Raw genomic sequence first — 21,636 nt, 5'->3', positions numbered from 1 at the left:
GTCCCGCCCCTTCCTCCAAGCGGGGCATTCTGGGAGTTGTAGTCCCGGTCCCGTCGGGGCCTCCTTCAGCACGCAGCGCCGCCCGGGACCGGGCTCGGCCACCTCCCTGGGCGCCCCGGGAAGTCGGAGAGCGCCAGTAGAGGCGGCTACTGGCCATCGCCCCGGACTCCGCCTCCCGGCCTGCCTCGCGCGCCGCGCCGCCTTGTGGGAGTGGTAGTCCGGGCGAGGGATTCACAGCGCCGCGTGCGCCCCGGGCGCGCCGTAGCCGCGGGGCCCCGGCAGGGCGCTACGTTACGGAGGCGGCGCAGGGCGCTGCGCGGGACGGGTCGGGCCGGGTCGGTGCGCTTGCCCGCTCCGCCACTCAGCGCGGGAGGCCGTCGGGGCAAAGCGCCGGCGGCAGAGGGCCCGCCCGCCCTCCGAGAACAAGTTGTGGGCCGGCCGGCGCAGGCGAGCGAGCCCGGGCCGCAGGGACTGAGGAGGCGCCGCGGGTTTGCGGAGGTGAGTCCCGCTCCTGGGCCAGGCCAGGGCCGGGGGCGCGGCCTGGACCCCCGAGGGGCCGTGGTCGACGGGCGGCACCTCCTGGGCATTGGCCGGTCCCGGCCGGGCTGGGGGCGCTGCTGGAGAGGGGAGCCGGCGGGACCTCGAGCAGAGGGATACCAGCCCGGGGTGCTAAGGACACGGGAGGCGGCCTCAGCCCCTCCTGCCCTTGAGTGCCCTTACCTCCGGGCAGTGTCTCGGCCCCGGCGACGTTAGGGAATGTGTCCTGGGGCGGCCCCGTGGAGTCGGGGAGCAGGCGCGCCCTGTGTGCCCACTGGCCACCAACCACATTTCCTCCTCCCGTCCCTCTCTTGCTGGCGCTGGAGCGAACCGAAAAGTTACCTAGGGTGGCCCTGAGAATGTTTGCTAGGCTGCCGGCCGACCCAGCTCTTCCTGTTGCCCACAGGAGGGGCCCTTCTGATCCTGACCAGTGCAGCCTTGTTGGGTGGTCAAGTGGCCCTGACTGGGCTGGCTCTCGGAACCCCTTAACACACAGGAATTTGTGACCGGACTCCAGGCAGCAGGACCCCAGTGAGGCCAGGCCTGGGAGTTTGGGGTCCTGTGGCTCGGAGCCATGGCGTCCTGTGAGGGAAACGGGCTCAGCTGGGTGCTTGGTAGTTCTGAGCTCTTTCTGGGAGCCCCTCCTTTGGAGATCCCTGAGCTCCTCCCTCTGCCTGGGTCTGGGGGGCTGTGTGAACCACTGTTAGGAGGATACCGGTAATCACCTTCCCGCCCCCAGAGGCTGGGGGGAGGGGGTAAGTCGATCCTTCCACTTCTGAGTGCTTTCCTCAAATGTGGGGAGAGAGGTAGTGTTTCCCTGGCCCAAGTTGCAGAAGGAGGGCCCCAAATGGACGGGGAGCCTGAGAGCCACTACTCTGCAGCCTGGCTGGTGGGAGCAGGTCTTGGAGAGGCCAGCTGAGCCCGGCCCTGGTGTTGAGCTCCTCTTACTTCCTCTCAGGTCGTTCTGCTCCCGGGAGGAGCACCCCTCTTTTCTTCTGCATCTGAAACTCTATAGAGCTGCTTCTCCTGAGCAGCCAGGCTGGTGATCTCATGACCTACTGAGAGCCAGGCTTAAGCCCCGCTGGGCCCAAAGCTCAGTGATTGCACAGCTTTAGACAGGGACCTTCGGTCTCGGATCTTGTGTCTCTGCTTTGAGCCCCGGGGCTCTGAGAGCAGGAAGTGGCTGGGCCCTCCGATCCTGTATCTGGAGGATGGTTCCAAACCCCTCTGCCCTTCTTGACAGGGTAACTTTGCTGAAACTCCTTGCTCTCAGGCCCTGCATGAAATTCTCTGGGCCCCTGTCTCTCAGGTAGCACTCTACTAAGCCCCACTTTACAGACCCGGAGGCCGAGGCTGAGGGGCATCCGTGGCTGTTGGGGAGGGTTGGATGGGGCTGCACATCCAGGTCTGATCCACGACGATGCCTTTCAGCCTCTTCCTTCCACCACCGACGGTTTGTTTTTTATACATGGAGTTGGAAGGACTTTGCTGTCCTAAAAATTCTCTAAAACCACAGATGTTTTCACCGGCCTGAGCTGGTTGGTGAAGAGCCTAAGTGGTGCGGCCCACACCCTGACCAAGGGTGCTCCGTGACCTCCGGGTCAGTTGGCTCCTCACCCTGCTCTTTTGCCTGGACTGCCTCAGGCCCTCCCACCCGGCACCCACAGGAGCATCCCAAAGCAGGAATATGGTTGTGTCTTTCTTGCCTAATACCTTCTGCCAAGTTCACAGGCAGGGACCACTCCCCCCAACCCCCTGCCCCGCTCTGCCAAGAATGCCCAGCAGGCCTGTGGTATCCCTTTGGCTGTCTCCGGCTCCCCCTGTGCCCAGCACTGCCCCATTCGCACCAAGGGCAGGGTGGTCAGCGAGCATCCTCTGTCAGCTGCTCGCTGGCAGGCAGCTCTGGTGACCCAGCTCTGAACTCGGACGGGAATTCCGGGGTTGGAGAGGGAGGCATCCAGAATGGCCCCTCTCAGCCTCTCATGGATGAGGAAGGGTCACTGGTCTCCACCTTCTTTGAATGAGCTGGAAGGAGGCTGTGGGTGGAGTTTGGGCTTGGAGACCTGCCCAGCCACACCCTGTCATCCTGGGTCACTCTGCAGATGGCTGTGCTGGTGCTGCCAGGACAGTGCAGGGAGCCGGGGGCTGTGGGAGAGCAGCATGGGGCCTCCCGATGCCTGCGGGATGTGCTGTCCCTCCAGTAAGTACTTGTCTGGGGCACCCGGGGTGGACTCGCACAAGACCGAGTGGGACACACGGCCTCACTGCCTGTCCTGGCAGCACCATCTCACTTGAGCACCTGCTCCACACCCTGCTGTCTGCTTCCCCCTTTCCCTGGTGGCCAGGCTGGGGGACGTGCCTGGATGGTGCTGCAGAATATCAGAAGGAAAATAGGTTGATAGCTGCTGTTGACGAGAGTCATGGTGTCTTTGTCCTGAGGAAGGCATCTATGGCTTCTGCTCCTCTGGGTCGTCTTGGCCAAAGGCCAGGGCAGGGGAAGTCCTCCCACACCTGGCCCCCCCACATCCACACTGCTAGAACCTCCTTCCCCTCCCCCCACGGAAGGGGAAAGGCCGCGTGTTTGGAGGCCCTGCAGCTCCTGAAAAGGTCCCTCCCTTCGGGGTGAGCTGGAGGCTCCAGTGCCCTCACTGTGAGGTGGCTCTGCCACCCTCGAGGCCCGAGGTCACTGGGCTGCCTGGGCCAGGGCTGCTCCTGCTGCCACTTGGCGAACAGAAATGTGGCAGTGCCAAAACCAAGCGCACTCATCATCAGACGGTACTGAACTCGTGAACTAGAAACGAGATCTTGGTGGCATCCCTGATTCCCTGACAATAATTTCCTTTTCCACGACGTACGACTGAGGCAGGTACGACTCAAAAGACACAGGACACGCCGTGACCCTGTCCCCTTCTGGGAGGCAGCCCAGACCCCCGCAGCTTGTCCTTCAGCCTCCGTGCTGGCGAGCTGCCCCTCACACATGGGTTTGATTTTGAGGGGCCTGTCTCCGCTCCTCCCTCCCCAGAAAGCAGGGGCCCTAGAAGCAGAGCAAATCCCACCTGACACCTGCTGGTCGTTTATGTGACCAGTACCATTGGGGCCCTGAGTTCTGACCTGTGGCTGGATGCTTCAGGGCTGAGGTGCTGGACAGGCAGAGAAGTCCAGAAACGCCAGCAGAGCGGCCACCTTAGAGTGTGTGCAGGCAGGGATCTGGGGCTCCAGCATTTCTCCCCAAGTTGGATGGCAGGGAGTGCTCATTACCATTTTGTTCCTGGGCCTGGTTCTTAGGGGCGTTGATAGGAATTTTCAGCAGAACCTCCACAGTCTCCTCTCAGAGGTCGACGATGCTGTTGTGGGGTGCTGGCCTGGCTGTGGGTGGAGGGACATCTGGGCCTCACAGCACTCCTAGAAAGGACTGGCAGGGGGACATGTGCCCTGTGGGCAGTTGGAGTGGCCAGATGGTGCCAGGACCTGGGTCCAGATGAGTCTCAATGGCTACTGGCTGCTTGCCCAGAGCCCTGCCCCACCTGGGCATCTTTCCCTGGTGGCCCCAGCCATGGGCAGAGCCAGGCTGAGGGAGGCCTTGTTCCCTATGGCCCTGGCTGGCCTAGAGGTAGTTGTGGCCTTGGACCAGGTAACGAGGAGCAGCTGAGTCAGGCCATACCCCTGGGGCCTCCAACCTCTGGGTGAGGGACAGATGCAGTTTCTAAAGGGACATAGTCCCCGGCCACTTCCCATGGGAGTGTTTCCCTGGGGCAGCGGAGGTGGGGCGGCCTCTGTGTGACCTTTGCCTCGGGGTTGGCCCCGGTCTCAGGGTGGCAGGCAGAGCCATGTGGCCGGTCGACACCACTCTCCGATGGACTCTGGCTCCTGCCGATAAGCCTGGGGGCTGGGGCTGCTGCTCCAGGGGCCAGAGTCCAGACCCTTCCAAGAGAGGGACAAGGCATGCCCTCTGGGTGGATGTGCTCTTGGCAAACCTGCCACAAAGCCTCACCTCCCAAGGCAGAGCCCAGGCACGAGCACCGTGAATTTGTCCGGCTGCAGTGGAGCGATGTGGGCACCCCCCTCAGAACCCTGTTCCTCACAGCCCTGCAGGCCGCCATGCCCCTGAAGCTTGGGGCTGTGGTCCTGGCATTCTGGACACACTGCAAGGCAGACATGTCTCCTGGACTGTGTCTGCTGTCCCTTTGGTGCTCCCCAGGTAGAGCCACCACGTCCCCAGTGGCCCAGCCCCTAACTGTCCACCCCACTGCCCTCCCACCTTGCGGGTTTGGGCCCATGAGCTGCTGATATGGGTGCCTGACCCCTCGAGGGTGGCGTGGGAGGATGCTGTCCCACCCATGCTGGGACAGGGGCCTCCTGGCATGTGGGGGGGGGGTGTCCCAGCCTGGTTTCTGGAAGGGATGTAGGTGGGTTCATTCACTGTCCTGGCCTGTCCCTCCCTCAGGCAGGAGTACCAGGCTTCACGTCTGGTGGGTGCAGCTGGGGCACCCGGGCACAGGGAGCAATGCTCTGGGAAAGCCTGTGGTCCCCTCACGGCTGCTCTCCCTCCATGCCCCATCTGGGCTGGTTTTGGGCGGCCTGTTGGGGTTGCTGCAGTTGTGAAAGCACCATTGTTACGAGATGAGATTTAACGAGACTTGCGCCCGGGGCCCTGAGTGGGAGGTGGTGTGCAGTTGGCACATGGCAAACCAGCCAGGCGTGGGGCACGTGCACTGTGAACACGACTGGGCGAAGCGTGTACACACGTGTGGAAGCGTCATCAGGCAGCCCGTGTCTGCAGAGCCTGGCTGTCCCAAGGGACTCTGGCGCCCTGTGTGTGTGCCCCGCAGGCTAGCGGGGACAGCCTGTGCTGATGCCCGCAGGACTCGCGGGAGCCCCCGGAGCATTGGGGGTACAGGGAGTAAGGATCCCGCGCCTCCCTGCCCTGGACCTGGGGTTCAGCCTCTGCCAGGTGTTGGCTCAGCCCTAGTCCTCAGTCGCGTAACCCGCCGCGGGAAGTGCCCTGTGGGCAGTGGGACGAGGTGAGCTGGATGAGGCCGTGGGGTGTCACCCCCAGGACCCGGCTTGCCACCACCAAGACAGGCGCGTCCCACGCAGGGTCCTGAGGAGGCTTCACCCTCGTCCGGCCCTTCATGCTGTTGTCACTCTGGGGGAGGGTCCCCTGCTGTCCCCAGCCGCTGGGGAGTGCTGGTAACGCCAGGTGGGGGGCTGCCATAGCCCTGTGCCTGCACTTCCCTGAGGCCAGATCTAGGCCACCATCCCACTCAGATCTAGGGCAGCAGTTCCCGAACAAGGGCAAGGAGGCACTGGCTTGGTCTGGGCGGTGGGATAGGCACACCCACCCTTCGGGCCCTCGGGAGGCTGGCATTGCCAGCGTCTGAGCCCAGGCTTCTGCCGGGAGACGCAATTATGTTGCATTGCTCCTAAGACAGAGCAGCCAGGGAGCGGCCCTGGGCAGTGCCGTTGGAGCCCAGGTGGCCTGGGCGCTGGTGAGTGAGTGAAGGATGCAGGAAGGCATGGATGAAAGGACCTGACTCGGGGCGGGAGCACAGGGCCTGGACCAGGCAGCCAGGGCTCCCCATCACCCCGGCGGGCCGAGCAGGGTGTGGGGGTGTTGGTGCTGCCATCCCCAGAACTCCCCAGAGAGGCCCTTCCAGGTCACCCTCCCCCAACCCTCTTGATTGCAGGGTCAGAGTTTCCTGAAGGTGTGTCGGGAGGCTGGCACGTGGGGTACAGCTGCTGCCGGGCCCTGCTTGGTGCCTCGTGTGCTGTTCACATGCGGTACCCCAAGTGTCTGTGACAGGCCTGAGCGCTCAGTCCCCTGAGGCTAAGAGCGTCGGTGAAGAGCAGGCGGGTCCTCACAGGACCTTGGTGCTCCTTCCTCCCAGCGAGCCAGGCCCACAGGCCCCCGGGAGGTCCAGGGCTGTGTCCTCACTCTTCCCTCGGCTCTACCTGCATCAGGCACACGTGATGCCAGCCCTGACCTGGCTGCGGGTGGACTGTCTACCCGCCCCCCGTCCTTTGTTCTCACAGTGGACACCGGCCTGGACCCAGGCTTGAATAGTCTTGCTCCAGGGACACCTTTCACTGGGCTCAGCTTCAGCTCAAGCCCTCACCTGCTCAGGATTTGGCTGTGAAAGGGGAGTGTCAGAAACGCTTGGGCTCTTTTCCCACGAAGGGTTCCTATGTGGAGTGGGATTCAGGAGCCTGGGGGCCGTTCTAGCTGTTGTGGTGTCCGACTCGTAATCATGGGAGAGGCAGGTGTCTTGAGTGACCCTGCTCAAGGTGCCGTGACCACTGGGAGTGTGCTCTAGCACAGCCCAGTACGGAAACCTTGGGCAGCCATGGCTGCTGCCCCTGGAGTGTGGCCCATCTTCGTGGAGGTGAGCATCAACCACAGTAGAGGAAGGACCTCAACTCAACATAGGTGGTACGTGGTTCACGCGGGTTGCATCCTGATTCCAAACTGACCTGGCAGCACATTGGACGTGTTGGGTGATGTAACATATGCTACAGAGATTCCATTTACCTGTCCTGCCTTTCTTTTGTGGCTGTCAGAGGGTTAGAAATGACACTTGAGGCTCGTGTGATGCTCCCACTGGACGGCACTCCTGTCAGCAGGAGCCTCAGCCCTTCCTTCAGGGTCCAAGTGGGCAGTGTCGGCTTTAAAGGCCACTGGGGCCTCTGCCCCCACCGTCGGCTCTGGTCGTACTGAGCAGGGGAGGCCTGAGTGGTAAGTGACTTTCAGGATCTCCAGGCCTTTCGGGCCCTACGCTGCTCTATCCTGTCCATGTCCCTTGGAGGAATGGGTCCAGGTGAACAGTATTGCTACAGGGGACTCGGCTGGTCTGACTGAAGCTGTTATGAGGCAGGGGCCCAGACTTCTCCCACCCCTTCAGCCTCCAGAGTTGCGTGTGCTGCTAGCCACTCAGGTGTGGGCATCCCCACCCGTGTCCCCTGGACGCAGCATGGACCAGTGCTTCAGAGGCCTGGGTGCCCTCCAGCCTGCCTTTGTGCAAGGACGCGTCCACCATTTCCACCCCTGCTGCTGGCCCCTGTGTCCAAGGGACTTGTTTGGAAGCTGGGAGAAGGGTGTCATTGGGTGACGGTGGACCTGGGGGTGGGGGCAGGGCTGCTGGTCACCTCTTTGGCCAAAAAGCCAATTGGACGCCCACCTTGGCCCAGAGCCTGGCCCAGGCATCTTCCCTGAACCTGACTGGAACTCGCCTTATTTGAAATGAGATGCACCTGGCCTCCCATTTCAGGGCGGATGATCTTGGGCCCATTGGCCTCCCCCTGGAAGGCGGGCAGCCTCCCGGGTCCCTCCCTGGTCACCCATCTCTGGGTGGAGGGAGCTGTCCCTCCGGAAAGGCTGTGGTGGTGACTGCACCTCCCTGTGACTTTGGACGCTGCCCAGTGCCCCTCCCAGAGGCTGTCCTGCCAGGGCTCGCCTGCCTCGCTGGGCTCCCTTCCCTTGTTTTTCTTTTCTCTGCCTAAATATCCTCTAAATCCTTTCTTTTAAGGCTGATACCCTTTTGGCCAGCGACCGTGGCACAGCCGCTCCTCCCCTGTGGGAGCAGAGAGGGGGGTGCCAGTCGAGGGTGGAGGCGAGCTGTGCGCCAGGGCTGCAGCCCTGTCGGGACCCTGGCTGTGGGGACCCGTACTTTGGGCTCTCCTTTGCCACCCCAAGGCCACTTGTGTGCTGGGAACCTCCCTGGGCTCCTGGGGGCTTGGTGCCTGTGAATCACACTGTCTCTTCTCTCTCTATTCTCTGTGTCATTTCTGTTGTTGTTGTGTGACTCGGACCAGCCCGGCCGCCCTGTCTCCTGCGTGGGTGCCCTCCTCCATGCTCCACCTCGCCAGCCGCCGCCGGCCACATGTGACCAGGCCCGGCTCTCAGCGTGGCCACTGTCGCAGGGGCCATGGGGAGCTCCGCCTCCTCGCTGGCCACTGAGACCGAGTCGGACCACGGCTTCCCCAGGGGACTGCCCTACCCAGGGCCCCCGGCAGCGGCCGGCTGGTGTAGGAGCGGCCCTGGGGAGCCTGTCTGGGGTGACACCCTGGTCACCCGACAGCACCAGCCCCCACGCCCCCGGGCCCGAAGGTAAGAAGGTGGAGACGGCGTGTCCCCAAGGGACCCTGAGGGGCGGGTGCTGCTGTCAGGTGCCCCTTCCTCGGCAGAGGGACTTTCAGAGAAGTGGGGTCCCTGTTCCTTAGGGTCCTCTGGCAACTCATATCCCCCTAGACACTTGAGAGGCTCTGGGGTTGCTCACTCAGTAGAGAAGGCCCGGGATGCTGGCCCCTCCTGGAGCCGGGCTTCAGGTCTCGCCTGGCTGGTCGGAGGTGGTTGGGACGGGACCTTGCAGCCCACCTTGAGCCCGGGGGCTTGCTTGTCTGCTGGAGCTGGAGCTTCTTGCTGGGTGGGGAGGGGCAGGGGCACAGCATGCACCGAGAATGCTGGCTTGCTTCCCATGGGATTTGGGGGGCACTGCCCTGGCCCCCCACCCGTGCGTGGTACCCTGCTCTGATGTGGCTGCCTGCAAGGGAGCAGAGGGGGGCGTGGGTCCCCGCTGGCAAGGCTGCACACGCCAGCTGCAGCCGTGGCTGCACTCAGACCCACCCAGGCTGTCCTGGATCACCTGGAGAGCTTCCCCTTGGGGTGCTGGGGTGATGGGCGTGGGGCAGCCCAGGCACTGTGCCCACTGCTCACGTCTGGGTGGGTTGGACTCCAACGTCAGCCACGCACACACTGACGCCCCCGCCTTTGCCCCGTCCTGCAGCCTCACTGGAGGGAGAGGTACCTGGTGCACAGCAGACACTCAGGGTCCATGGACCTCTGGCCAGAGGTAGCCTCACTCTCCTGGGCCCCCACGCCTGGGCTTAGTGGGTAGCAGACACCCTCCTCCATCTCCCGGAGGCCCCTGCCAGCTGCCCTTGGCTGTCACTTCTCTCGGACACAGCTCACTTGTGCAGGACAGTTTCCTGGTGTCTGTGGGCCCCATGCATGTCCTGGGCTCACCGTCTAGGTGGCCAGCAGGCGTGTGGGAGCAGGACCCGCCTCCTGGGAGGCTTCAGGGGTAGTATGAGTGGTCTTGTCTGAGTTACCCTTAGTGGATGGAGTCATGAGGGCTTGAGGTCCAGGGGGATGTGCTGGGAAGCAGATGGTGGCAGGCACCAGGAGTTAGCAAATCGCCTCAGTTCACTTGTTACTGTATCAGTTACTGTATCAGTCTTATTGGGGTGTAACGTAACCTACCGCCAGATCCTTCGCTCCTAAGCATGTGGCTCAGTGGTTTTAGTCCACGTGTGCGGTTGTGCAGCCATCAGCACAATCCAGTTTCACAGCATCTCCGAGACCCCATCTCCTGCCCATTTGCAGTCACCTCCCACCCCCTGGAAATCACTCAGCCACTTTTGGTCTTTGTGGATTTGCCACAGAGACCAAAAGTGGACATTTTACGTTTTACGTCAAGGGAATCACACCTTTGTGTTTGCTTCTCTCACCGAGCATTGTGTTCTCTGGGCTCATCCACGGTGTAGTATCAGTGCTTCGCTTCTTTTATGGCTGAATGATGCTTCTCTGTGTGGAGTTTATCTGCTTATTAGTTGATAGACATTTGGGTTCTTTGCCCGTGGAGTTTATGAATCTGCTGCCGTGAACATTTGTGTACCGGTTTTTGCATGGACGTGTGTTTTCACTTCTCTTGGGTAGATACATAGAAGTGAGTTGCTCGTGTTTATTTTAAGTTTATGTTTAACTTTCTGAGAAACGGCCAGGCTGTTTTCCACAGTGGCTGCAGTGTTACCCATCCCCACCAGCCGGGCAGGGAGGGTTCTGGTTTCTCCCAACCCTCCCAATGCTGTTACCGCCCGCGGTTCTGATCCTGGCCTCCTGGTGGTTTGAGGTGGTCGCTCATGCTAGTTTCATCAGCTTATCCCCAGTGGCTGGTGCACCTCTTCACGCCTTTCTCCATGCACACGTGTCATTTTATTTCTGTGTATTTATGTCCTCAGGATAAATCGCCAGGGGTAGAATTACTGGGGTGGGGGGCGGGGGGGCTGCAGCGAGCAGCAGAGGTGGCGACCCTGTGCCCCAGCGCGTGTGTGCCTGTTGGATCTTGGCTCACGCTGACCAGCGAGCAGCCTGGGCGGGCAGCGCCCTCTCTCACTCTCTGGCCTCCCGCCAGGCCTCTCCGCAGGCTGGCGCATCCGGCCTGGCACTCCAGGCAGGTACTGTCTGCCCCTGGGAGCAAGTTGTGGGAAGAGCTGCCAGTGACCTTGAGGAATCCAGACACCCAGCATGGACACTAGAAGGAGCGGCGCAGGGGGCTGGGCGCCACAGATGCAGGAAGAGGGGCAGAAAGGTCGGCTGCCAGGACCCCTCCCCACACCCATACCTGGACACGTGGACATGCACGTGCGGACGGTCCGGCTGACTCTTCCCCTGCTCTCATGGGCCCCGGGCATCGTGCGGACACCCGCCGCACGCAGCCCACCCTTCACTGAAGAGCCTCCAGGTCTGGGCATGACACCCACCACCAAGCCAGGCCAGGAGCTGCGAGGCCTTGAGGAGTAACGGGCATCCACCACCTACGAGCTCTGGCCTCCCCTGGGTACACAGAGGCGGAGAGGACAGCCCAAGGCTGGCTGAGGATGACCTTAGAGGGAGGGGCCCACGTGCACCTCAGAACCAGCAAGGGGTCAGGTGGCGACATCCTGCCTGGGAGCCTGGGCTTGGGTCTGCTGGCCTGACCGAGCAAGGTCCTTGAGTGGGGGCAATACTTAGTCCTCTCAGCTTTTTTGCGGAGGAAAAGGCCGTCCCCAGGCTCCTGCAGACCCTGCGTGTCCCAGGCCCTTCCATCACCTCCCTTTTGAATTGGAGCTGAGTGTTGCAGCCCCAGAGAATTGAGGGCAAAGCCAGGTATTTGGTGTCCGTTTCCCACTTGGCTGGCCTTCCTGTCGTGCGGAGTGACACCCGTGTCCTGGAGTTCAGTATGCTGGTCTCCGACTTCCAGGCGTTGTCTGGTGCTCTGGCCTCACCTTGGACACTCTAGGGATCCAGGTCCTGGGCCCCCAGCGCATCAGGGTGGCCGTGAGGGTGACCCTGTGTGTGGAGACCGGAGCAGGGTAGTTGAGGGGGTGGGGGCAAAGGCCCAGGGCTCCTCTGGACACCTGGTCGCTGACCCCAGAGCCACTTCATCTCCGCCCACCTGGTGACGCTGAGGTGCGGACTGAGGTGTGGGCCACAGGTGTCCCTGAGGGAGTATAGCTCCCACCGCCTCCAGGTGTCGCCTGCTGTGTGTCCTGGGTGTGGCCTCTTGTTCATCCGGCCAAGGGACTGGCCAGCTGTTGGGTCATGAGAGTGGGTGGGACTTGGGCTCTCTCCCCATCCTGTGTCTTCTCAGCATGTCTGGGACCACCAGGGGCCTGGAGCTGAGGGCAGATGTGTCCTAGGAGGGCCCCAGGCCCACCTGTCCTGTGCTGGGGGCGGGAGCCCGAGTCTTCTCCCTGGACACCCCTCTGCCAGGAGCAGGTGGTCCACAAAGGGTCAGACCTCTGCAGGCCAGGTGGGGCACCCAGGGCAAAAGACCATCCTCTGAGCCTGGGGCCCACGTGGAGGCTGCCTGGGACCCAGCGTGTGTGTGCACGTGTGTGTCTGTGTGGGCACACATGTGCCCACGCCTTGACCGTGGGCCCTTCTGTCAGTGGGGAGCAGCAGGGGAGGCTCCAGTCATCTCTAGGCAGATTTCTTAGGCTTTTGGTAGTGCAGAAGACAAGGCCAAAGCTGACCTGGCCAGGCCCCACCCCCGTGCTGGTCGCCCCAGGGCCCATCCACCCACTTGGGTGCTGTGGGCAGCCTGTGAGTCTCAGCCACATGCCCAAGAAGGCGGCTTCACAGTTTGCTCTGGGCCAAGGAACAGTCGCGCTGCTCGGGGGACATTTTTTGTTTGTTTTTTTTAATATTTATTTATTTGGCTGAGCTGGGTCTTAGTTACGGCACGTGGGATCTTTTAGTTGCGGCATGTGGGATCTAGTTCCCTCACCAGGGATCGAGCCCAGGCCCCCTGTATTGGAAGTGTGGAGTCTTAACCACTGCACCACCAGGGAAGTCCCTTGTTTGTTTTTTTTGAAGAGGGAAGTTTTCTTTCTTCCTGAAGGATTTGGCACAAACATACCATAAGTAGCACAAACTTCATGACTTGTCATGAAGAACAGTTAACTTTTCTGCCAAGCAGAGCAGCTACAGTGAGGGTAGGAGACTGTGTGTGTGGAGTGTTGGACGCCCCTCGCACCCGGGTTAGTCCTCAAGAGGCGGTTGCGGGGCCAGCTCTGCCCACCCCAGAGGCTCCCAGAGCCCTGCTCCCACCCCCCTCCTCAGCCCCCAGGAACCATCAGGCTCCTCTCTGCCTTTGGGTTTGCCCGTCCTGAACATTTCCTGTGGATGGAATCACACCACGTATGGCCTCTTGTGTCTTCCGGGGCTCGTTGGTGTTGTGTGTTGGTGCTTCGTCCTTCTTGGTTGCTGAATGATATTCCATGTTTCGTTTATCCATTTATTCATTGATGGATACTTGGGTTGTTTACACTCTTTGACTGTTGTAAGCAGGTCTGCCATGGACATGTGTGGATGTGTGTTTGTGAAGAGCACCAGTTTTCAATTCTTTGAGCATATACCTAGGGGTGGAATAGCAGGGTCACAATTGTGGTAAGTCTGTTTAACTTTTTGAGGAACCGTCAGACTTTTCCAAAGCAACTGTAATATTTTACATTCCCACCAACAACGTAGGGAAGGCCTGTGGTTTCTCCAGATCCTCGCCAGTGCTGTTACCGTCTGCCCTGTTGGGTGTGAGGTGGTACCTTGTAGTAGTTTGATTTGCATTTTCCTGATGGCTGCTGGTGCTGAGCATCTTTTCATGGGCTTTTTGTGTATCTCTGGGGGAGTCTTCTCAAGGCCTCTGCCCATTTTTTTAATAATACTTATTTACTTATTTGGCTGTGCTGGGTCTTAGTTGCAGCATGTGGGATCTTTTAGTTGTGGCGTGCGGGATCTAGTTCCCCAACCAGGGATCAAACTCCAGTTCCCTGCATTGGGAGCACGGAGTCTTAACCACTGGACCACCAGGGAAGTCCCCATCTCTGTCCGTTTTTAAAAACAGGTTGTTTGTTGTGTAGTTATAAGAACTTTTTATATATTCTGGATACTAGACCCTGATCAGAAATAGATGATGGGCATATATTTTTTCCTGTAGGTTATCTTTTCACTTTCTTCATGGTGTCCTTTGAAGCACGGAAGTTGTTAATTTTGATGAAGTTCTTTTTTTCCCCCTTTGTTTGCCTGTACTTTTGGTGTCATATCTAAGAACACGTTGCCAAATCCAAGGTCATGAAGATTTACTCACATTTTCTTCTTCGAAGAGTTTTACAGTTTTCGTTCTTACATTTAGGTCATTGATCCATTTTGAGTTAATTGTTGAATATGGCATGAGGTAAGGCTCTGGCTCATTCTTTAGCATTTAAACCCAGCTTTCCCAGCACCATTGATTGAAAAGACTGTCTGTGCCCCATTGAATAATCTTGACACCCTTGTCAAAAATCACTGACCGCGGCCTTCCCTTGCAGCCACACGCACTCGCCCGGGCCCATGGCTGCGGTCGGGGAGTGGTCCTGCGCACGCTGCACCTTCCTGAACCCGGCTGGCCAGCGCCAGTGCTCCATCTGCGAGGCCCCACGGCACAAGCCTGACCTCGACCAGATCCTGCGGCTCAGCGTGGAGGAACAGAAGTGGCCCTGCACCCGTTGCACATTTCGCAACCTCCTGGGCAGGGGGGCCTGCGAAGTGTGCGGCTTTGCCCCCGAGCCCGTCCCCGGGGCCTCCCTGCTACCCGTCATCAACGGGGTCCTGCCGGAGCCCAAGGGCAGCTGCGGGGAGGAGGCAGGGCCTGCACAGACGGCAGGGCTGGCGGCCATGGAGCCAGCTGGGGGGCGGCCGGAGGAGGTGGAGGGGGAAGAGGGGGGCGCGGCCGCAACTGGGAGTGGCTGGGCCTGCCAGCGCTGCACACTGCACAACACGCCAGTGGCCAGCTCCTGCTCGGCCTGTGGGGGGCCGCGGAAACTCTCGCTGCCCAGGATTCCTCCCGAGGCCCTGGTGGTTCCAGAAGTCGTGGCTCCCGCAGGCTTCCCTGTCATGCCTGCCCCACCCCAGCCTGGGGAAGGCGCTGATGTCAACCCTCCCTCTGCTGCGGACCAGGAGCCCCCCCGGGGGCCACCCTTCAGTCCCTTCTCGCCTACCCTCCAGAACAACCCTGTGCCTCGCAGCCGCCGCGAGGTGCCCCCCCAGCTGCAGCCACCGGTGCCTGAGGCCACCCAGCCCTCGCCCTCTGCCAGCTCCAAGGGGCCCCCCCAGGGCCTGGGGCGGACCGCGGCTGGGGCCTCCCGCCTGGCGGAGCTACTGTCGGGCAAGCGGCTGAGCTTCCTGGAGGAAGAGGCAGCTGAGGGTGGCACCACGCTGCGCCCACCTGGTCCCGCCAGCCCCGCCCACTGCGAGGCTGGCACCACACCGGGCAGCGACGTCATTGACCTGGCCGGCGACACCGTGCGCTACACGCCCGCTAGCCCCTCCAGCCCTGACTTCACTACCTGGTCGTGTGCCAAGTGCACGCTCAGGAACCCCACAGCTGCCTCCCGCTGCACAGCGTGCGGCTGCTCCAAGCTGCATGGCTTCCAGGAGCACGGCGAGCCTCCCACCCGATGCCCTGACTGCAGCGCGGACAAGCCCGGGCCCTGCTTGGCCCACAAGGCTGGCCACCTCTTTCCCACAGCACCGTCTGAGCGCCTGGGCCAGTGGGCTTGCCCTGCCTGCACCCTACTCAACACGCCCCGAGCCAAGCACTGTGCCGCCTGCCACACCCCCCAGCTCCTGGTGACCCAGCGCCGGGGCACAGCGCCCCTGAGACGCAGGGAGAGCATGCACGTGGAGAAGCGGCGGCAGACGGACGAGGGCGAGGCCAAGGCCCTGTGGGAGAACATTGTGGCCTTCTGCCGGGAGGTGAGGCCCCTCTGCATCGTCTGTCCTTCCCCACTGTCTCTTCTCCAGCTTGGGGGAGGGTGGGACTCTCTTCCCAAAGCTCAGAGCACCGGCTGGCCCTGAACTTGGGTGGGGCCACCAGGTCACTTACTCGCCTGAGTGTGCTGGGCCCTTCTCCCTGTGTCCACAAGGGTCCATGACCCCACATTCCGTGGTCCTGACCCCTCGGCCCCGCTGTGAGTTCCTGCAGATGGTGGCCCCACAGGGAGGTGGGGACAGGTAGCGGCTTCACACCAACAGGCAGGCCTGGTGCTTCCCGCAGCCGCAGAAACCCTGCTGAAACTCAGGGTTGGGGTGCCCCTTCATGCCTTCTTCCCTTGGAGCTGCAGGAGGGCTGAGCCCAGGGCATCACCCACCCCCAGGGGCACCTGGAGAGGGTGTCCATCCCCCCTCATGCTGCTACCCTCTGTCACTGCTGGCAACCCATCCAGGAGCTTGTGTTCTGGCTGCCCTGCCCCTGTCAGGTCCCCCCACTTTTATTCCTGGGGCCTTCGGTGCAGTGGGCTGTGCAGGGAGGCCACCCAGGCTCCCTGCGACCCATGCCCACCACGCAGCCTACAGGCTGGGCACTGCACCCTCTCCCTGGGGCTCACATACTTCCCACTGACCTGTTGCCCGGCCAAGCCATCCACAGGGGTCAGGGGGCTACACATGTGCCCACCTCTTCCTCTGGGGCTCAGGCAGCAGGGTGCTCTCTTGGGCAGTGGGCCCAGCCTGACCTGAGCCTGTGGCCATGGTCTCTGCAGAATGGCGTGAACTTTGTGGATGACAGCTTCCCCCCTGGACCTAAGTCTGTGGGCTTCCCCGCGGGCGACAGCGTCCAGCAGCGTGTGCGACAGTGGCTGAGGCCCCACGAGATCAACTGCTCCGTGTTCAGGGACCACAGTACCTCGTGGTCCGTGTTCCACACTCTCCGGCCCTCAGACATCCTTCAGGGGCTCCTGGGGAACTGCTGGTGAGTTTGGGGCACCCACTCGGGGGTGGGCTGCCAGTGGGCGGCAGGCAAGCAGGCCGTGTTCTCCGTGAGCCCCAACCTCACACAGGTTCCTGAGTGCGCTGGCGGTGCTGGCCGAGCGGCCAGACCTGGTCGAGCGGGTGATGGTCACGCGCAGCCTGTGTGCAGAGGGCGCCTACCAGGTGCGGCTCTGCAAGGATGGCACATGGACAACGGTGCTGGTGGACGACATGCTGCCCTGCGACGAGGCCGGCTTCCTCCTCTTTTCCCAGGTGGCGCCGGCGGGCGCGGGGTGGGCGGCAGGCATGGGCCGGGCAGCAGCAGGCCTCACAACTCCAGCCCCCCCTGCAGGCTCAGCGCAAGCAGCTGTGGGTGGCCCTCATCGAGAAGGCTCTGGCCAAGCTGCACGGCTCCTACTTTGCCCTTCAGGCCGGGCGCGCCATCGAGGGCCTGGCCACACTCACCGGCGCACCCTGTGAGAGCTTGGCCTTGCAGGTCAGCTCCACGAACCCCCGCGAGGAACCAGTTGACACTGACCTCATCTGGGCCAAAATGCTGAGTTCTAAGGAGGCTGGGTAAGAGGGGTGGCCATGCTGGGGCATGGAGTAGTGGGAGAGGCAGGGCCAGTGCCCTCTGACCTGTACCACGTCTCACAAGATATCTCGGGCATGGGCTGACCCCAGCTGGAGCCTGGCTCCCATGTTGCACTGGCCGTCCCACCTGCCCTGGCAGGGTAGCAGCAGGCAGGATGCTGTCCGTTGGCCTGTACCTTGAAGGCCCTGTCCTGACTTGGGCCGGTGATGGCCATCAGCGTCCTTGTGGAACTGTGTGGAGTGAGCCACACAGAGGCACCTGGTGGCAGCAGCCGGGGCAGACAGGTGGGGGGAGTCGGGGGACTTCTGAGCCCCAGCACGCATTGGCCAGTGTCTGGGGAGGGTCCTTGACCCCAGGCCTGGGAGAGACAGCTTATTGGTGCTAGGACCCTTGCACTCAGCTGTTGCTGGGCAGTTAGGTGGCCCCACCCCTCAGGGAGCCGCAGCCCTGAGCTGGCAGGATCAGCCGGCCTCACCAGGCCTCCGAAGGCCCTGGGTCTGCCTGTCCCCCAGCCCAAGCCCTCTGAGCTCTTGGGCCAGCACTTCCTGAGTCCCATGTGTCTCACGTGGGTCTCCCAGAGGCAGGGAGCGTCCCCTATCTCGTGCTGCACCTCCCCGGAGGCAGGTCTGGGCCGACAGGGGTCCCCTGGAGAGTGAGCCCAGCCCCCTCCCCCATCATTAAGGCCCGTTACTGAGGGGCTCCCTGGTCAGCGGGGCTGCTCTGCCTGCACAGATTCCTCATGGGCGCCTCCTGTGGGGGAGGCAACATGAAGGTGGACGATGCTGCCTACGAGAGCCTGGGCCTGCGCCCGCGCCACGCCTACTCCATCCTGGACGTCCGTGATGTCCAGGGCTCCAGGTAAGTGTGGGCGTGTGGATGTGGCAGGGGCGTGGGGGCATGAGAGTGGCCTTCAACCCTGTGGTCCGCAGGCTCTTGCGCCTTCGTAACCCGTGGGGCCGCTTCTCCTGGAACGGCAGCTGGTCGGACGAGTGGCCGCACTGGCCGGGGCATCTGCGGAGCGAGCTCATGCCGCACGGCAGCAGCGAAGGCGTCTTCTGGATGGAGTACAGCGACTTCATCAGGTACTGGGCGCTGGGCAGCCACGACCAGTGTCGGCCCCATGGCTGCCCTGCTCGCCCCAGTGTATGGGGTGTCCTTCCTGCCAACCAGAGGCCTGGTCCATCCTGGAATTCGGGTCAGCACAGGGTGGGGGTGTTTCTGCCAGGGCTCTGTCTGTGGGTCAGCCTTACGGCCTGACGCCCCCTGGTGGTGTCCACAGGCAACAGCCGAGACCAGGGCTTCTGGGACACTGATCCCAAGAGATCCCGATGGGCAGGATGCCTGCTGGGGTTACCCTGCCCAGGGACGGGCGCCGTGTCCGGGGCGAGGGTGGGGGCTGCTCAGCAGGGCTGTCCTCTCGCTGCCCAGGTACTTTGACTCCGTGGACATCTGCAAGGTGCACTCGGACTGGCAGGAGGCGCGGGTGCAGGGCTGCTTCCCCAGCTCGGCCAGCGGGCCAGTGGGCGTGACGGCCCTCACGGTGCTGGAGCGCGCGTCCCTGGAGTTCGCCCTCTTCCAGGAGGGCAGCAGGTGGGTGGGGGCCGGGCGGCAGGGGTGGGGCCTGGCCGGGGTAGAAGGGGCGGGACAGCTGGGCAGGGCCTGGCCACCCGTGACCCCTGCGGGCCACCGCAGGCGCACGGACTCGGTGGACAGCCACCTCCTGGACCTGTGCGTCTTGGTGTTCCGGGCTTCCTTCGGCAGTGGTGGCCGCCTGAGCCTGGGCCGCCTGCTGGCCCACAGCAAGCGTGCAGTCAAGAAGTTTGTCAACTGCGATGTGATGCTGGAGCCCGGCGAGTACGCCGTGGTGTGCTGTGCCTTCAACCACTGGGGCCCTGCACCGGGCCCACCAGCCGCGCAGGGTGAGCGACCCACGCCCGCCCACACAACCCCCACCCCAGCCCAGCATGGACCCCCACCCATGCCTTCTGGCCGCTCCGCAGGGTAACCGCCCTGCCACACCAGCACAGCCCTACCTGCACCCAGCGGGGATGTCTGCCCGCTCTCCTCACCCAGTGCCCCCCACAGTCTCCGGCCCCTCAGCGGGGGTCCCACGCGGCACCCCGGAGCCGCCCGGCCACGTGCTGGCCGTGTACAGCTCAAGACTCGTCATGGTGGAGCCCGTGGAGGCCCAGCCGACCACGCTGGCAGATGCCATCATCCTGCTCACGGAGAGCAGGGGCGAGCGGCACGAGGTGGGCGTGGGTCCGGGGGGGAGGGGGAGGGAGGCGGCTGCCCGCCCACCCACCCACCGACCCCTGCACTACCTGCACCCAGGGACGCGAGGGCATGACCTGCTACTACCTGACACATGGCTGGGCAGGGCTCATCGTGGTGGTGGAGAACCGGCACCCCAAGTCTTACCTGCACGTGCAGTGCGACTGCTCAGACAGCTTCAACGTGGTGTCCACGCGTGGCAGCCTGCGCACCCAGGACAGTGTGCCGCCCCTGCACAGGTGGGCAGCCCCGCACCACCACCACCCCACCGCCCCGCGGCCCCCAGCCTCCGCAGGCCCTCATCGGCCCCCCTCCCCCAGGCAGGTCCTGGTGATCCTGTCCCAGCTGGAGGGCAACGCCGGCTTCTCCATCACCCACCGCCTGGCGCACCGCAAGGCGGCCCAGGCCTTCCTCAGTGACTGGACGGCCTCCAAGGGCAGCCACAGCCCCCCACTCACGCCCGAGGTCGCTGGCCTGCATGGGCCCCGGCCGCTGTGACCACCCTGCCCGCACCTGCCTGCCCCCACATGCACTTTACGAGGAAGACCCCAACACAGGATGCTTGAACCAGAATCTCAGGACCCCCACCCAGGGAGTGCCAGCGGCATGGCGCAGCTTCCCCTGGGCCTTCCTTCCTGCCCCTCCCTCCTACCCAGGGCCTCATAGCCACCAAGCAGAATACCTCGAAGCGGCCTCTAGCTCGAGGGAGCTGTGTGCCAGCTCCTCTGACCAGCCCACCTTGAGGTCTGGCCCAGATTGCCAGGGCCAAGGTAAGGCTGCCCCTTCCCATGGCCTGGGGCCTCCTGCCTGGCAGCAAAGAGCTCCATTCACAAAACCAAATCTGGGGGGTCAGAGGCCGGGACCCCAACGTAGGAGCAGGGACCGCCCCTGTTTTGAGGGGTCAGAGAACAGGACCCTGGGGTGAGCAGGGACCACCCACCCTTATGGGGTCAGGCCAGGACCCCAGGATGAGAGCAGGGACCACCCCCATTTTGGGGGGCCAGAGGCCAGGACCCTGGGGTGAGCAGGGACCACCCCCCTTGTGGGGTCAGGCCAGGACCCCAGATGAGAGCAGGGACCACCCCTCCTTGTGGGGTCAGGCCAGAACCCCGGGTGAGAGCAGAGACCCACCCCCTTTGTGGGGCACGAGGTCAGGAGCCTTTTCTCCGCAGTTTGCCCCTAGGTCCCATCTCCCCCCCAAGCCCTCATGAGGCAAGCAGTGGTTCCTGGAGTCCCAGCAGTGTCCCAGGAGGCAGGTGCCTGGCGACCATGGGCTCAAGCAGTGGTGGGGAGGGACACTATGCAATTCCTGGAGCGCCAGCCAGGATCGAAGCCATGCCCCAGGCTGGGGTTGGGGCAGTGGGTCAGGTGGTCCTGAGCCCAGGCCCAGCCCTGTGCTTGGTGAGGGGGTTTGTCCTCAGCACCACCTGACCTCTGCTGGGAGGAACAGTCCAGGAGAAATCCTTGGCCAGCCCTGTCCAGGCACATGCAGGGTGTGGCCCTTCCCAGCCCCTCTACACCTCAGAAGCCCAGCGTCCTCCCTGTGGCTGCTCAGCCCTGAGTTCTGTGTCTGCCTGAGGATGACTGAGGCCGGCTTCCTGGGCCGCCTGGCCTCACTGTCCTGCAGCCCCCAGGCAGCAGGTGGCCCAGTCTGTGGCCCCTCGCTTCCCGTGGGACTTGTAGGCGGGTGGATTTACACCTGGAGAAGCACCCAGAAGCACTAGACTCCCCTTTGGGCCTCCTTTCTATTCTCCTTTTACTCTGAGCTGTGAGTATTTTTAACCCTGTACATACGGCAGCTCTTCTGACACAGAGGCTATTTTATCAGTCGTCAGTACCATCCCTGTAGGATGATTCTCCATGGGTGTTTCCAGACTCAGGCTCCGATGGACCAAATAAAAATGTTTTGTTTTGTAAGGATTCCTCCTCATCTGTCTCTCCCAGGGGTTCCTGGCCCCTCACCTCTCCTCCAAGGGCTGAAGGGCACCAAGGCCCACCTGGTGACAGCTCCTCGGGGTGGCTGAGCCAGTGCCCAGGCCAGCCTCACAGGGAGCCTTTAGGGGTACCCTGTTCACCAGCTGCCTGCATCCCAGGAAGGACTGGATATCCAGGTGGGACAGAGGCTCAGGCCAGACCCCGCAGTGGTTGGCGGACTGGTCCCCACGAAGCCTCAGAAGGACCGTATGTGTGC

At 62.7% G+C, this 21,636-nt stretch overlaps 1 protein-coding gene across 4 annotated transcripts; it reads left to right on the top strand.

Annotated features, from left to right (window-relative positions):
- The first annotated feature begins 59 nt into the window (after positions 1–59).
- Positions 60–21,356, top strand: CAPN15 (calpain 15). Of its 4 annotated transcripts, none has more exons than XM_030872319.2 (13): positions 60–498; positions 8,347–8,641; positions 14,158–15,583; positions 16,369–16,577; positions 16,666–16,849; positions 16,929–17,152; positions 17,904–18,029; positions 18,101–18,253; positions 18,600–18,761; positions 18,933–19,090; positions 19,257–19,423; positions 19,506–19,684; positions 19,766–21,356. In XM_030872319.2, exons 2-13 carry the CDS (start codon positions 8,460–8,462, stop codon positions 19,941–19,943), a joined length of 3,348 nt encoding a protein of 1,115 aa, XP_030728179.1. In that variant the 5' UTR covers positions 60–498; positions 8,347–8,459; the 3' UTR covers positions 19,944–21,356. The 4 variants fall into 4 exon arrangements, with proteins under 4 accessions (XP_030728179.1, XP_030728177.1, XP_030728180.1 ...); XM_030872317.2 differs by having other exon boundaries at positions 61–498; positions 18,864–19,090; XM_030872320.2 differs by having other exon boundaries at positions 61–498; positions 18,864–19,090; positions 19,770–19,911.
- Positions 21,357–21,636: the final 280 nt, after the last annotated feature.

This window comes from Globicephala melas, chromosome 15, assembly GCF_963455315.2.
Source record: "Globicephala melas chromosome 15, mGloMel1.2, whole genome shotgun sequence".
Classification (NCBI taxonomy): domain Eukaryota; kingdom Metazoa; phylum Chordata; class Mammalia; order Artiodactyla; family Delphinidae; genus Globicephala; species Globicephala melas.
This window is presented reverse-complemented; position numbering and strand designations above follow the sequence as displayed.